Raw genomic sequence first — 14,929 nt, forward strand, 5'->3', positions numbered from 1 at the left:
TGATTATATTACCTGGGCCAAAGAATACCACTTCACTTTATCCTTCTTCATAGTGGTTGTGTTCTAATAATATTTTATTACATTTACAGTTGACTCTTTAACAACATGGGGGTTAGGGGTGTTGGCCTCCAGAGCTATTGAAAACTGTATATAACTTTTGCATTCCTCAAAATTTAACTAATAACCTACTGTTGACCGGAGGGCTTACCTATAATGTACATAGCCGATTAACATATATTTTGTATGTTATATGTATTATATACTATATTCTTACAATAAGTAAACTAGAGAAAGAAAATGTTATAAGGAAATCATAAGGAAAAGAAAATATATTTACTATTCATTAAGTGGAAGTGGATCATCATAAAGGTCCTCATTCTCATGTTGGAACAGGCTAAGGAAGAGGAGGAAGAGGAGGAAGAGGAAGAGTTGGTCTTGCTGTCCTATAGCAGAGGTGGAGGAAGGGGAGGAAGTGGAAAGGCAGACAGGAGAAGTAGGCACATTCAGGGTAACTTTATAAAAATACATTGTAATTTCTGACCTTTTTTCATTTCCCTAGAAATGTTTCTATAGAATAGCAATTCTTCCATCATTCGCTTTAGTTTCAGTGCCTGTGTCGTAGAAGCGTCAATGTTGTAAAGGAAGTCTTGAATAATTGCAATTGCCACCTTTCTGCTGAATTGTCTAATATCAGTTTGTTTTCTGGCACTGCATTTCCCATGTCATCTTCCCCATAGTCTGGTGCTGTTTTAGAAGCACTCATCTCCATCAAGTTATCTTCTGTAAATTCCTCTGGTGTGTATATTAGCTCTTGACCTTATTTAAGATGCATATCTTGAAACTCTTTACCTGCTCCCACCCTCCACCTTTTTGCCATATCCACAATCTTTTTCTTGATTTCCTTGATTGGCTAAGTCATGGATATGGATTCTGTGAAGTCATGCACAACATCTGGACACAATTTTCTCCAGCAGGAATTTATTGTTTCAGGCTTGATAACTTTAACAGCTTTTTCTGTAACAGCAGTGGCATCTTCAGTGGTGTAATTCTTCCAGACCTTCATGATGTTCTCTCTGTTGGGGTTCTCTTCCATAACATTGTCCATCCTTTCCATGGTGTATGTGTGTAATGAGCCTTAAAGGACCTTATGACTTCCTGATTTAGAGACTGAATTAAAGATGTGTTTGGGGGCAAGTAGACCACTTCGATGCCTTTGGTATTGAATTCATGGGGTTCTGTGTGGCCAGAGGTATTGTCCAGTATCAAAATAACTTTGAAAGGCAGTCCCTTACTGGCAAGGTACTTCCTGACTTCAGGAAAAAAGCATCAATGGAACCAATCTGGAAAAATAGTTCTCATTGTCCAGACCTTCTTATTGTACAGCCAAAAGACTGACAGCTGATGTCTATATTTTCCCTTCAAGGCTCAGGGATTAGCAGATTTATAGATAATGGCTGACCTGACCATCAACCCTACTGCATTTGCACAGAACAGTAGAGTTAGCCTATCCCTTCCTATCTTAAATCCTGGTGCTTGCTTCTCTTCCTTACTAATAAATGTCTTTTGTGGGATTTGTTTTTTTTCCAGAATGGAACACTTTCATCTGCATTAAAAACCTGTTCAGGCAGATACATTTTCCTCCATGAACTTATATGTGGCCTCTTGGCTGGCAGAAGCTGCTGCTTCTGTTATCTTGGCATATTTTTAAAGTTTTTAAAATTTTTAATTCTTAAAATTAATTAATTTTTGGCTTTTTAGAGATGACATCTTGCTCTGTCACCCAGCTGGAGTGCAGTGGCACCATTATAGCTCACTGTAACCTCAAACTCCTAGGCTCAAGCAGTCTTCTTACTTCAGCCTTCTAAGTAACTAGGACTACAAACACGTGCCAAACATACTCGGCTAATTTTCAAAACAATTTTTGATAGAGATGGGATCTCATTGTGTTTTTCAGGCTGGTTTCGAACTCCTGGCCTCAAGAGATCCTCCCACTTTGGCCTCCCAAAGTGCTGGGATTACAAACATAAGCCACCGTGCCTGGTCTGTCTTGGCATTTTAAAAGCCAAACAAACCTCTTTGTAAAATTATCAAAGCATCTTTTATTGGCATTAAATTCTCCAACTTTAGATTCTTTGCCTTCTTTTTTCTTTAAGTTGTCATACAATGACTTTGCTTTTTCTTGAATCTTAGAGTCTAGAATCTATTCTTGCTTTATCTTGAATACAAGAGTCTAGAATCATATTAGGGCAATTCTGCACCCACATAAAAGCTGCATTTTCAATATGAGATCAAAGGTATTTCAGAAAAAGTGTAAGGTTTTGGCACTTGCTGTCATAGCTACAATGACAAATGGCTTCACAAATTTTCTTTCCTTTTTTTTTTTTTTTTTAACAGTTGTCTTTATGTGTCATTTATCTTGAAATGAAGATAATTGAAGCTGCAGACCTTAATCTATGACACATATCAAGCAATCCAACTTTTTCTTGTCTGGACTTTTCTCTGCTTTTTGGGGGCACTCCCAGACCACTATTAGGTCTTCGTATGGGTCCCATGGTGTTGCTCAAGTTTTGTGATATTGCACTAAACATGATGGAAAACACACGAGAACTGCAAGAGATCACTGTTTACTGCAATATGCATTTACTGGAGAGACGAACTGCTCACGTGGAGATGATTAGTGTCACGGGAAATTTAAGCAGATATTTACAACACTTGAGCTCACCACAAGAGCAACGGGAGGCGGCTACAAAATTTTTACAGTAGTACACAATATACTCTAGTTAATTTTATGCAGTTATGATTTAATACCGCATCTTTACATTTGTTTACATTTCTCTTAACTGTCAATGGCACCGTGTATGGTCCGTAAGTGTGTGTCTAAATTTTCAAAATGTTAACTTTTTATGCTTTGTGTATATTTATGGTAGTAAATAAAAAATAGGCCAATATCTAAATATATTTTTTACATTCATGACATACCTAACCTTTTAGTAACTTTTTATTATTTCTAGACTAGAGTTGGTCTGTTTTTCTCAAATTGTTGCAAATCTCCAACAAACTTTTCAATGTTTATTGAAAAAAAATTCATGTATGAGTGGACCTGTGCAGTTCAAACCTGTATTGTTTAAGGACCAACTGTATAGATTTATTATTGTTACTATCAGGGACCATTATTTATTCAGCTTTACTATGTATTAACTACTTCATCATTCTCACTTTAGAAAAGAACACCTATACTTCAGAGAGAGTTGAGCAAATCCTACGAAGTTTTGTAGCCAGTAAGAACGGAAGTCTGCTTCATGCTAATGCCCTGGTGTCTGACCTCCTCCTTGTTCTCTGTTTTGGTTCTGCCCTGGACCTCAGCTGGTTTCTCACATGTGTTTTGGAGTGTGACAGAGTCCTGTTCGGACTCAGCATCCTGGCAGAGAAGGCCAGTGCCTTGGGAGGCAGGAGGAACTTCCCCACCCACCCGGTCATCTTCCTCCTGCGGAACTGTGGACTCAGCACATTCAGTTTCGGAGCCTGAGTAATCCCCTCCTGGCTTCCACCCACACTGGGAAGGCAGCGTCATGGTGGACTGGCACTGGGCTGCTTCTTTGTCAGTTTTGTCCTGTAGGGCCATGATGAATTCACTTGCCATCTCCAGGCTGAGAAATGGTCCTTTAGTCTTTTCCCTTAATCCCCAGCCCTCCTAGAGCCACCCGTAGGGCACAGCTGGGGAAGGCAGTCCTTGATCTGTCATGCTGGTTTGTCACTCAGACAAACAGGGCTTTAGGGTGCCTGAGTGCATTGAGCAGGTTGGGCCTTGGAGGAGCTGCCTGAGCAGGCGAGGCTGAGTAGGTGCCTCTCCTTTCATTCCCTATCCCCTCCATCTACTAGAGATTACTTTCTTCAAGCACTTTGCCCATATCCTCTCAAAAATAGCTTCCTGCCTTCAGTCAGAAGCCCTCAGTGTGTTCTAGAGACTTCTCTCTTGTTAACCTTCTGTCCCTAGCAAAGCAGTGAAGAGCATGGCCTGTGGTGTCAGACACACCTTGTTAGACTCCAACTCCCCCGCTTCCTAGCTCTCGTTCAGCCTTGGGCAAGTTACTTGACTTCTCTGCACAATTCCCTGTTCTGTTAAATGGCAGTAGTGCAAACTTCAAAGGATTTTCAGTACAGTACCTACAGCATATAAGCGTGCAATCGGCGCTAGCTATCATTTCAATCAGCTATTCTCTGCAAGGTGAAGTGAAATCTGAAATAGTTCACTGGAAGATGTGAGCGGCAATAGGTTTTACCTTCCCAGAGAGAAACAAACCTTTGCCAGTAAATCCTTAAATCCTTGTTTGGTGGTGGGATGGGAAAGAACCACGCTGTACCTTCCTTTCTTCTCCCTGCTGGGAGCAGATGAGAGAAGATGGCAGACAGTTGGCTGGGCCTGCTTCCAGCATCCAGTCAATATCATTCCCTTTTGTATTCACCCAGTGCCAGAGGGAAGGGGCAAGCAGTTTAGCAGCCATTTTTAAAGGTTTTCCACGCTAGGATTTGATACTATTTTCTTTGTTGAGGATCCATGATGCCTAATGGAACCGCCATCTCTGGAAGCTCAGTAAGTTATGTCCTCTGCATCTCCCTCCTCAGAAGAGACTTTTTTGTTCTCGGATGAAAGGAAACTGGCCCAGCCTGGAAAGATGTGCATCCCGTGAAGTCCTTCCTATTCCCTGTGTTCCCAGGTCAGATAAGGCACTGGACTTTTCCTAGTTGTTCCCCAGCCTGGCTGCGCATCAGAATCAGGCAGGGAGGCTTTCATGTGCGCATTGGTCCCACCTGGCCAAGGCCTGGGTGTGGTGTCAGCTCTCTATTCATCTGACTCCTGTGTTTTCTCCAGAACCCTTTGTGGAAACATCTGTCTCTTAGAATCCAGGTCAAATGTTTGTCCCTCTGGCCAAGTAACTTTCTCCTTCTTCTGGGCCTTCCTGAGTGGTGTTCCAGCCGCCTTCTTCCTGGGCTAGACAGTCACTGTGTGTTTGTCTCCCTAGAGGATGCAGCTCCCTGTGGGAGGGAGCGGGGTTACCCATCTTTGCATTCCTAGCATCTATAGGTTGGGGCAAAAGTAATTGTGGTTTTTGCCTTACTTTTTTATGCCATGGGGGTGGGGGCTAATGGAATCCCTCTCTGTCACCTAGGCTAGAGTCCAGTGGTGCGATCTTGGCTGACCACAACCTCCACCTGTTGGGTTCCAACAATTCTCCTGCCTCAGCCTCCCGAGTAGCTGGGATTACAGGCACCCACCACTAGGGTTTTGCCATGTTGGCTAGGCAGGCCTCAAACTCTTGAGCTCAGGTGATCCGCCCGCCTTGGCCTCCCAAAGTGCTGGGATTACAGGCGAGCCACCGCGCCCAGGACTGCCATTGCTTTTTAGGGGCAAAAACCGCAATGACTTTTGCAACAACCTAATAGCAGTGGCTGCTACTCAGTAGGCACCACTAAAGGTTTGCACAAAACGTAATGTGTGTTTTCAAGTCACCTCTTGATATTTTACCTTCTAGTGCACTGCTTAAGATATAGCAGATTTCCATTAAAAACTTTTCACCTGAATGTGGAGGACACAGCTGAGTGGCCTCCATTGCTCTAAAGCCATGCCATTTGTCAGACATTTACCTTTCTTCATCAGTCCCTTTCCTCATCTGCCAGCATTTCCCATGAGAAAACAGTGTGGTCTGCAGTACCCTTTGCAGTGCTTGGCCCGGATTCTCCAGATTTGAAAACATTTAGCTTGTAAAGAATAGATTCACTGTTTCCTTCCCATCTGGTGCATTTTTGTGTCTGTTGTTAATTGAGCTTTTGTATTCAGCTTGAAGTAGGGGATGGAAGAATCCAAACAAACAAAAAAGGACAATTAGAAAAATAGTGGCTTTGACTTGTTCTTTAGAAGGCTTCTTCAAAGGATAAAGTAATTCCCCGAGAAAAGTGTTGTGCAGGTGTGAATTAGGTCTGGTGGAACAGGGGTATTTACAGATGTTCTTAGAAGCTGCTCAGCCACCCTAGGCATGGTCTCCTGGGTAGCACATGCTCCAGCTGTCCACATGCCATTCCTTGCTTCACACTCACCTCCCAGGAAAACTGCAGTAGCTCCTTATTGCCCTTGGGAATCCAGGAGTTATTTATTGGGGATGTTTAAAGACTTTTCTGATATGTCTTCAACTTGTCAACTTCCACATTTCCCCATTCAAAGCTCCTGGAGGTTAGAGAGGGAAGTACAGGGACTTCATGGAAATTTTGAACATTCCCCATTGAGAGAAGGTGGGGAGCTGAGTCCTGGTCCCATGCACTGGCCAACGTCTCCCCTCCCAGCCTCTGTCCTGTCCTGGCCTGGCTGCCACACATCACCCTCCTCCTCCTCTCGCGATTATCCTTGCCCCCGGGCCCTCTCTGGTTTCAAACCATTCCTGCCTTTCTCTGGACACTCTCCCCTGAGGAGTGGACTAGGCAGCCCCGGGTTTTCCGTGTTAACTGCAGAGGCACAGATTGGAACAAGTGCCAAGGAATTAGGCCACCTACCGAGCCTTCCTCTTGCCTCACTCTGACTCTCCATCCTGAGAGAAGATGATTGCAGTTGTTTTTGTTGGAAATGACCTGACCTGTGGGAGCATCCCGTTCCTGGCCTTTGAAAGTCAAGTTGCCTTCCTCATGGCCTAGCCCCTGATCACTCTTGGTGGGTGAAAAGTGTCTCAACATACCTAAGGAGCTATGGCATGAGCAGGAAAGCCCCTCTTTCTAGAAAGTGTTAGGCGCCATCAGTAGGGCAGAGCCACCGCATCGTACAACTCCCAGTCACCATTCTCACTGCATTGTACAGTTATCATGAGATGATGCTGCTGCCTGCAGTTACACATTTTTCAACTATAATTTAGTAATGAATTAATTTTGGTAATTATTATTGTCACACTGACGTTTATAATTTTGAATTTTTAATGATCATTTTACATATTTTCCCAGATGGATTATCATCTTCTTCATTGAAGCCAAGAAGCCTGTGCGTAAGATGCTGTATCTACCACAGTGCCTTCCACATACACTTTCATAGTAAATTTAGTCTTGTTACTATCACATTAAAATGAACCTTTGAAGGCAAAGATGAGCACATAAAGCAACCCTAATATTGTCCTATTTGCTTTCTATTTTCTCCCCATGGGTAGAAGTTCATCTACATGGCCCTACATGGCATTTCTATTTTGTCATTAGAAAATCACAGCAGCCAGACATGATGGCTCACTTCTGTAATCCCTGCACTTTGAGACGCCAAGGAAAGAGAATCACTTGAGGCCAGGAGTTTGAGACCAGCCTGGGCAACGCAGTAAGACCTCACCTCTCAATTTTTTAAAAAATTGGCTGGATGTTGTGGTACACGCCTGTAATCCCAGTTCTTCAGGGACCTGAGGTGGGAGGATCACTTGAGTCCAGGAGTTTGAGGCTGCAGTGAGCAGTCATGCCACTGCACTCCTGTCTAGGTGATAAGACGAGATCTTGTCTCTCTTAAAAAAAAAAAAAAAATCATTTTACACTCTTGGCCTGGGGTCTTGCTATTTTAACAACATGAGGGTACAGCACCCCTAGGTTGTACAACTCCAGGGAGTACCATGTATATTTTCATGTATCTGAGCAGTGCCTTCTGGAGGGGTCTACAGAAGCTACCTTGCAGCAGAACTGTCATTTAAAAACAATTTGCTAGTTACCAAATCTATATTAGGACATTAGCAGAAATGAACATTTGTCAATTCACTTATAGTCTTATCATCCAGACAAATCATTCTTCTCATTTTTCCTTGGTATTTTACACTCTTCTTTGGTGTACATTATTTTTGCATAGCTGTAATTCAGAGTAGTCTATAATTTTGTGTTTTGCTTTTTCTTTTACCTTTTGCAAGGTATGTTATAAGCTTTTCTATGCTGTCACTGTCCTTGTCATGGTTGATGGACAATTATTGTACCAAGTGGATTTCAATGAATTATTTGACCACTTGACAATTAGCTTATTTCCAGTTTTTCACTATTGTAAAGAATGAGCAGGGGACAAAGAAGCTCTCATTTGTTCACTGTGACCTGTGTGTCAGTCACTATGCTGGATACTTACTCACCTCACTTATTCCTCTTAATAATTATTTTTGGAACTGAGACGCAGACTGGTTAAGCAACTTAATTCTATGAGTTGATGTATAGTCAACTCTTACTGTGTGTCAGACACTTTGCTACCTACTTTTCATATAATATCTCATATCTCACTATGTCCTATAAAATGTGTGTTGTCATTTCTACTCTTCAGGGAGTGATATTAATTTTAGGAGAAGTTTCCCCAAGGTGTCACGTCAGAACTTGGAGAGGACAGAGTTGAGCCTAGGTTTGTCTGAGCTGTCAAAAACTCATGGTCAGGCTGGGCGTGGTGGCTCACACCTGGGTGTAATCCCAGCATTTTGGGAGGCCGAGATGGGCAGATCGCTTGAGTCAGGAGTTTGAGAACAGCCTGGGAACATGGTGAAACACTGTCTCTACAAAAAACACAAAAATTAGCTGGGTGTGGTGGTGCATGCCCGAAATCCCAGCTACTCAGGAGGTTGAGATGGAAGGATCACTTGAGCCCAGGAGGTGGAGGTTGCTGTGAGGGGAGATCATGCCACTGCACTCCATCCTGGGCCACAGAGCAAGACCCTATCTCAATCAATCAATCAATCAATCAAATAAGTGAATAAAACTCATGGTCAGTATAATGTCAGCTCCATAGGGGTATTTTTTTTCCCTCTGTTTTTGTTCTCTGCTGTGTTCTCAGTGCTGAGAAGAATGCCTGGCACATAGTTGGTACTCAATAAAGGCTTGTTTTGAATAACTGAATGGTCTCAGCATTAGGTAAGCAGCTTGAGGTCAGGTTTCTTTGGCTCCCACATCTTTGTTTTTTCTGCTGTATCACTGTCTCAGGTATAGGTGAGTAGAAAATAGATTCTCACAGGCAGACACAGACACATATATTTATGAATTTGTGTGTGTGAGCCTTTTTATCTATTTAAATTTTATTCAGCTTTAAAAATTTTTATTAAATTTTATTTTTTAAAGCAGTTTTACGTTTACAGCAAAATTGAGTGGAAGGTACAGAGATTTCCCATATACCCTCTGGCCCCCACACTCCCGTTATGAACATCCCCCACAGAGTGGAATTGTAATTGTTACAGCTGATGAACCTACATTCACACAAAGTCCATAGTTTATATTAGGGCTCACTTTTTTTTTTTTTTTTTTTTTTTGAGACTGAGTCTCACTCTGTCCCCTAGGCTGGAGTGCAGCAGTGCAATCTTGGCTCACTGCAACCTCTGCCTCCCGGGTTCAAGCAATTCTCCTGCCTCAGCTTCCTGAATAGCTGGGATTACAGGCGTGCACCACCACACCCAGCTATTTTTTTTGTATTTTTAGTAGAGACAGGATTTTGCCATGTTGGCCAGGCTAGTCTCAAACTACTGACCTCAAGTGATCCACCCGCCTCAGCCTCCCAAAGTGCTGGGATTACAGGCGTGAGCTACCACACCCGGCCATTACGGTTCACTCTTGATGTTGTCTATTCTATAGTTTTGGACAAATGTATGATGGCACGTATCTACCACTATAGTATCACACAGAGTTGTCTCACTGACCTAAAAAATCCTCTTTGCTCTGTCTATGAATGCCTTCCTCCCTCCTAACCCCTGGCAACCAGGATCTTTTTAACTGTCTCTATAGTTTTGTCTTTTCCAGCCTGTCATATAGAATGCAGCCTTTACAGATCTTAGTAATATATATTTAAGGTTCCTCTACGTCTTTCCGTGACTTGATAGCTCATTTCCTTTTAGGGCTGAGTAACACTCCATTGTCTGGATGTAGCACAGTTTAGTTACCCATTCATTTACTGGAGCACATCTTGGTTGCTTCTAAGTTTTGGCAATTATGAGTAAAGCTACTATAGACATCTGTATGCAGGTTTTTGTGTAGATGTAATTTTTCAACTCCTTTGGGTAAAATACCAAGGAACGTGATTGCTGGATTATATGGTAAGAGTATGTTTAGTTTTGTAAGAAACTGCCAAACTTTTCCAATGTGGTGCTACCAGTTTGCATTTCCACCAGCAATGAATGAGACTTCCTATTCCTCCCCATCCTGTTCAGCAGTTGGTGTTTTCAGTGTTTTTAGATGTTGCTCATTCTGATACATGTATAGTGGTGTCTCATTATGTGTGATCTTTTTCTTTACTTTGGTTTATTTTGTTAGGAATTATTGTGAGAAATGCAATTATGAAAGCAAATTGTGAAAACATTTTACAAGTTCTTAAAAATATATTACATTGATTTTTGTTTTTGCTGCTTACATAAGTGTGTCTTATTAGTGGACATGCACAAAATGGTCCAGTTTCACTGCTACCTTGCCAGTGCTGTTTTAAAAAAATTCTTTGCTAATGTTATATGGGAATACATCAACACCTCAATCTTTCAATTTATTTCTAGTTCATTATTTGCTTATGGATCTTTTACGAATGTTCTGTTTAGCAAGATATCATATTTGTTTTGAAGCTTGGTGCCACTGCCTCCTAAACGATGAATGTTTTTCAGGTCCCAAACCAGTTGTCTTCCTGCAACATGGCTTGCTGGCGGATTCTAGTAACTGGGTCACAAACCTTGCCAACAGCAGCCTGGGCTTCATTCTTGCTGATGCTGGTTTTGACGTGTGGATGGGCAACAGCCGAGGAAATACCTGGTCTCGGAAACATAAGACACTCTCAGTTACTCAGGATGAATTCTGGGCTTTCAGGTATATTTGAATTGATAATGGCATGGATGTATGTCCTTAGTACTCTTAAAACAGGCAACAGGATTCCAGCAGAAGAGGCAGATAGGTGGGTAACTCTGAAGTTGTAGGAGAGGGGAAGTTGGTGTCTTTCGAAAGGTTTTAAACGTTGCTAGGAATTTAATGACTAGCAGTAAGGTAAATTTTAAGCAAATGATTACATTAAGATTTACATTTAGTTAGGAATTCTTAAGTTATTTTGGCATTTCTGGTGGTGTGGGTGCTGCTGGGTAAATGGTGCTCCATAACTTTCCTCCTTTCTCCGTAAATATATAATCCAGATGTTCACGTGTCTTCTTTCCAGAAATTCTCCTTTCCTCCCTCTTACTTCTGCCTCTACCAATTAATTGCTGTATGACATTGGACATCTTACATAAGTCTCCTGTGTCTCGGTTTCGTCATTTGTAAAATGGAGCATAAGAAACACCTACCTCATAAGGTCACTGGGGGCTAAAGGAGAGGATGCAGAGAAGGAACCTCCACATAACCTGGCACATTGTATGAACTTGCTAGGGGTTGGCTCTTCTCCTGCCACGGCAACATGCGCACGCCTATAACCATATGCACACTTGGGTTTTGGTCTATGTTTTGGTACCAGGTATCAGAGAAAGCCTGCAGCACTATAGCAGCCTCCAGGCTGGCTTCCCATTTTTAAAACCAGAGGCACCCCTAAGGACATGAAACACAAGAATGAGAGCTTTTACCAAAAGGCATATACAAGAATAGGTTTATGGTCACGCTATTTGTAACAGTGGAAAACAGGAAACTACCCAAGTGCATGTCAGCAGTGAATGGATAAAGTGTTGTATATTTTTACAGTAGAATAAGAATGAACAACTTACAATTATATGCAGCAAAAAATGGATGAAGCCAGATACAGAAGAATACACGCTGTATAATTCTACTTACAGAAATATTTAAAAACAGGTGAAACTAATTTCTGGTGTGAAAAATGAGGACAGTAGTTACCTTTGGTAGACACAACTGGAAGAGAGCCCAGGGGGGCTTCTGCAGTCCTGCTGGTGGTGTTTCCTGGACTCACTGCTGGTTTTCCCAGCTGTGTTTAGTTTGTGATAACTCATCAAACTGCATACTCAGTATGGGTGTGCTATTCTATTTTATGTACTATTTCAATGAAAGAGTTCCTTTCTTGGATTCCAGTTACGATGAGATGGCAAAATATGACCTACCAGCTTCCATTAACTTCATTCTGAATAAAACTGGCCAAGAACAAGTGTATTATGTGGGTCATTCTCAAGGCACTACAATAGGTATGTATGTAAATAAAACTAGAAGTTGATATAAATTCTTCATTACAGAGTTTGTACTTTTCTTAAAAGTGACATATAAAAAGATGTTAGTTCAAATTCCATTTATTTTTAAATGCCAAGCTGAAATAATGAATAAGATATGGAATTTTGGTAACATTTAGTCTTCTGTGAAAATTCATGGTATATGGTTCTCTTGAAATTGAAGAAATTAATGTAAGCCACAATACATTATATGTTTTCCTAGATAAAGCAAGGTAGGGATATGAGAGGGTAGAAAACAAATAGTTTCTAAATTCAGAGGCTTATATAAAGAAAACAAGAAAATATACTGCCTTCTGAAGTTAAGTGGAATATAACTACAGGTACATTTGGTTTACAAAAAATTTTGAAAAGTTATATGATTTTAATTTATGCTGATTACATAAGTAATGCATATTCACTGTAGAAAAGCAGAAGAACAGAAGATTTAGCAAAATTAAAGAAAATAAAAATTGCCCATAATTCTAGCAAGCAAGAGTTTTTGTAATTCGGGGCTAGGAACCTGTCCTATAATTTATTTAATTTCCCTTTTAATGTTTACTATGACTAACACCTTAGTGTTCCCGTCACATGCTTTCCTTAGAACATTCCTAGAAGGAGCCTTACTATATGAAAGATACGAATGTTTTTAAGGGTCTCAAAACATGTGGTTATATTGCCAGAAAAAGATGGAGTTAGGCATTTTTCTTTATTTATATTTCTTCTTTCATGACTTGCCTGCTTGAGCCCTTTGCCCCACTGCTTCCTAAAGTGACATTCTGGGACCAGGTGGCAAGACGTCAGAGAGGGTTGTATTAATTCGTTCTCATGCTGCTAATAAAGACATACTCGAGACTGCGTAATATATAAAGAAAAAGAGGTTTAATGGACTCACAGTTTAATGGATTGTGAGCTAGGGAGGTCTTACAATCATGGCAGAAGAGCAAGGGCAGACAAGAGAGTGAGAGCCAAGCGAAAAGGGGTTTCCCCTTATAAAACCATCAAACCACCGCTGGGCGCGGTGGCTCACGGCTGTAATCCCAGCATTTTGGGAGGCCAAGGCGGGCGGATCATGAGGTCTGGAGATCGAGACCATCCTGGCTAACACAGTGAAACCCCGTCTCTACTAAAAATACAAAAAATTAACCGGGCGAGGTGGCGGGCGCCTGTAGTCCCAGCTACTCGGGAGGCTGAGGCAGGAGAATGGCATGAACCCGGGAGGCGGAGTTTGCAGTGAGCCGAGATCGCGCCACTGCACTCCAACCTGGGCGCCACTGCACTCCAGCCTGGGCGACGGAGCCAGACTCCGTCTGAAAAAAAAACCACAAAAACCAAAAAAACAACAAAAAATCACCATCAAATCTCTTGAGACTTATTCACTACCACAAGAACAGTACTGGGGAAACCGCCTTCATGGTTCAATTATCTCCCACCAGGTCCCTCCCACAACACATGGGAATTATGGGAACTACAATTAGAGATGAGATTTGTTTGGGGACACAGTCAAACCACAGCAAGGGTTAAAATATATTTTAAAGCTAGGGGATCCTAAATGTGTGAGTTCCTTTGAAATCATTGGTGGTTTATTTGAAAGTGGTGTCTGTAAATTGTTTTTTGGAGGAGGGGCATGGGGGGATAAAGGTGATGGGGTGAGGCTCTTGGAAATACAGTCTGTTATTTACATTGTAAAAGGAACTGGGAAGATTTTCTGGTTCCCCTAGCCTGGATTTCTTACAGTGCTTATCTAGGTTGAGATTTGGAACAAGCATTAACAAATGCTTGATTTACTAGTTTAATTAAATTCAGTATTAGGGCACACGGAAGTTCAGAGGGCCCCATGTCAAGTATTTTGCCTCCTGCCGGTGGTGGTGCTTGCGTGGGTCTCAGGCCGCCACGAGAGGGCGGGCCTTTGTGTTTTCTGAGACGGAAATCCCAGAAGATGGAATTCCTGTTTTCTTCCCTTTGTTCTCACAGGTTTTATAGCGTTTTCACAGATCCCTGAGCTGGCCAAAAGGATTAAAATATTTTTTGCCCTGGCTCCTGTGGTTTCAGTCGACTTCTGTACTAGCCCTATGGCCAAATTAGGGCGATTTCCAGATCTTCTCATTAAGGTACTTGGACCCCTCCCATCCCTCTCCTCTCCCCACAGATTTCCTCCTAGATCTGAAGAACTGGCAAGTGGAGGGAGAATCTGTGCCTTCTTCCCCTGCATTTTGATATCAGTGGAGCAGTGGGCTTTTCTTCTTCCGTTTACCCCTCCTTCCAGATCCGGGGTGGCCGGGGACGCCTGTCGTTCGCTGCACACTGGTGCCACGTGTACTCATGGTTAGCATGTGTCAGTACAGCTCTGCCCACCTCACAGGGAGAGCAAGGAGAGTCTGGGAGAAAATAATTTAAGCATTGGTGGAGTTGCCCTTTATCCCATGAGGGGAGCCTGTGCACAGAGGATGTAGGAGATGGCAGGTAGGAAGTGTTCCCAAAAGTCCATCCCTAGCTACACTGAGGGTCACCTAACAACGCTATCATTATTGTATTTTATAATACGGCTCCTAAACACAGCCAGTAGCTTCGTCAGGGCTCTGCCCTAAAGCTGTGGCACCCGAACCTCTGTTCAAGGAGGAAATAGATTTCATGAAAAAGAGTTTTAAGCCAGGTAAGAGCAGATGGTCTATTATGCATGCATTATATGTCTTTTATGAAATATATGTTTACACACACACATATGAAATCCTGTATAGAAATGTATACATGAAATCAGTATAATGTCTCTCATGGGCCATTTAGAAGACTTTAATAGG

The 14,929-nt window shown here is 42.0% G+C and overlaps 1 protein-coding gene across 4 annotated transcripts in view; it reads left to right on the forward strand.

Annotated features, from left to right (window-relative positions):
- The window catches only part of LIPA (lipase A, lysosomal acid, cholesterol esterase), a 131,484-nt gene that overhangs the window by 105,404 nt on the left and 11,151 nt on the right, over nt 1-14,929 (forward strand). For all 4 annotated transcript variants that reach the window (XM_011947867.1, XM_011947868.1, XM_011947870.1 and 1 more), the window contains 3 exons: nt 10,608-10,806; nt 12,004-12,113; nt 14,106-14,242. In XM_011947867.1, the coding sequence (XP_011803257.1) occupies nt 10,608-10,806; nt 12,004-12,113; nt 14,106-14,242 (446 nt within the window). The remainder of the gene's footprint in view (nt 1-10,607; nt 10,807-12,003; nt 12,114-14,105; nt 14,243-14,929) is intronic.

This window comes from Colobus angolensis, unplaced genomic scaffold (assembly GCF_000951035.1).
Source record: "Colobus angolensis palliatus isolate OR3802 unplaced genomic scaffold, Cang.pa_1.0 Scaffold270, whole genome shotgun sequence".
NCBI classification, from domain to species: domain Eukaryota; kingdom Metazoa; phylum Chordata; class Mammalia; order Primates; family Cercopithecidae; genus Colobus; species Colobus angolensis.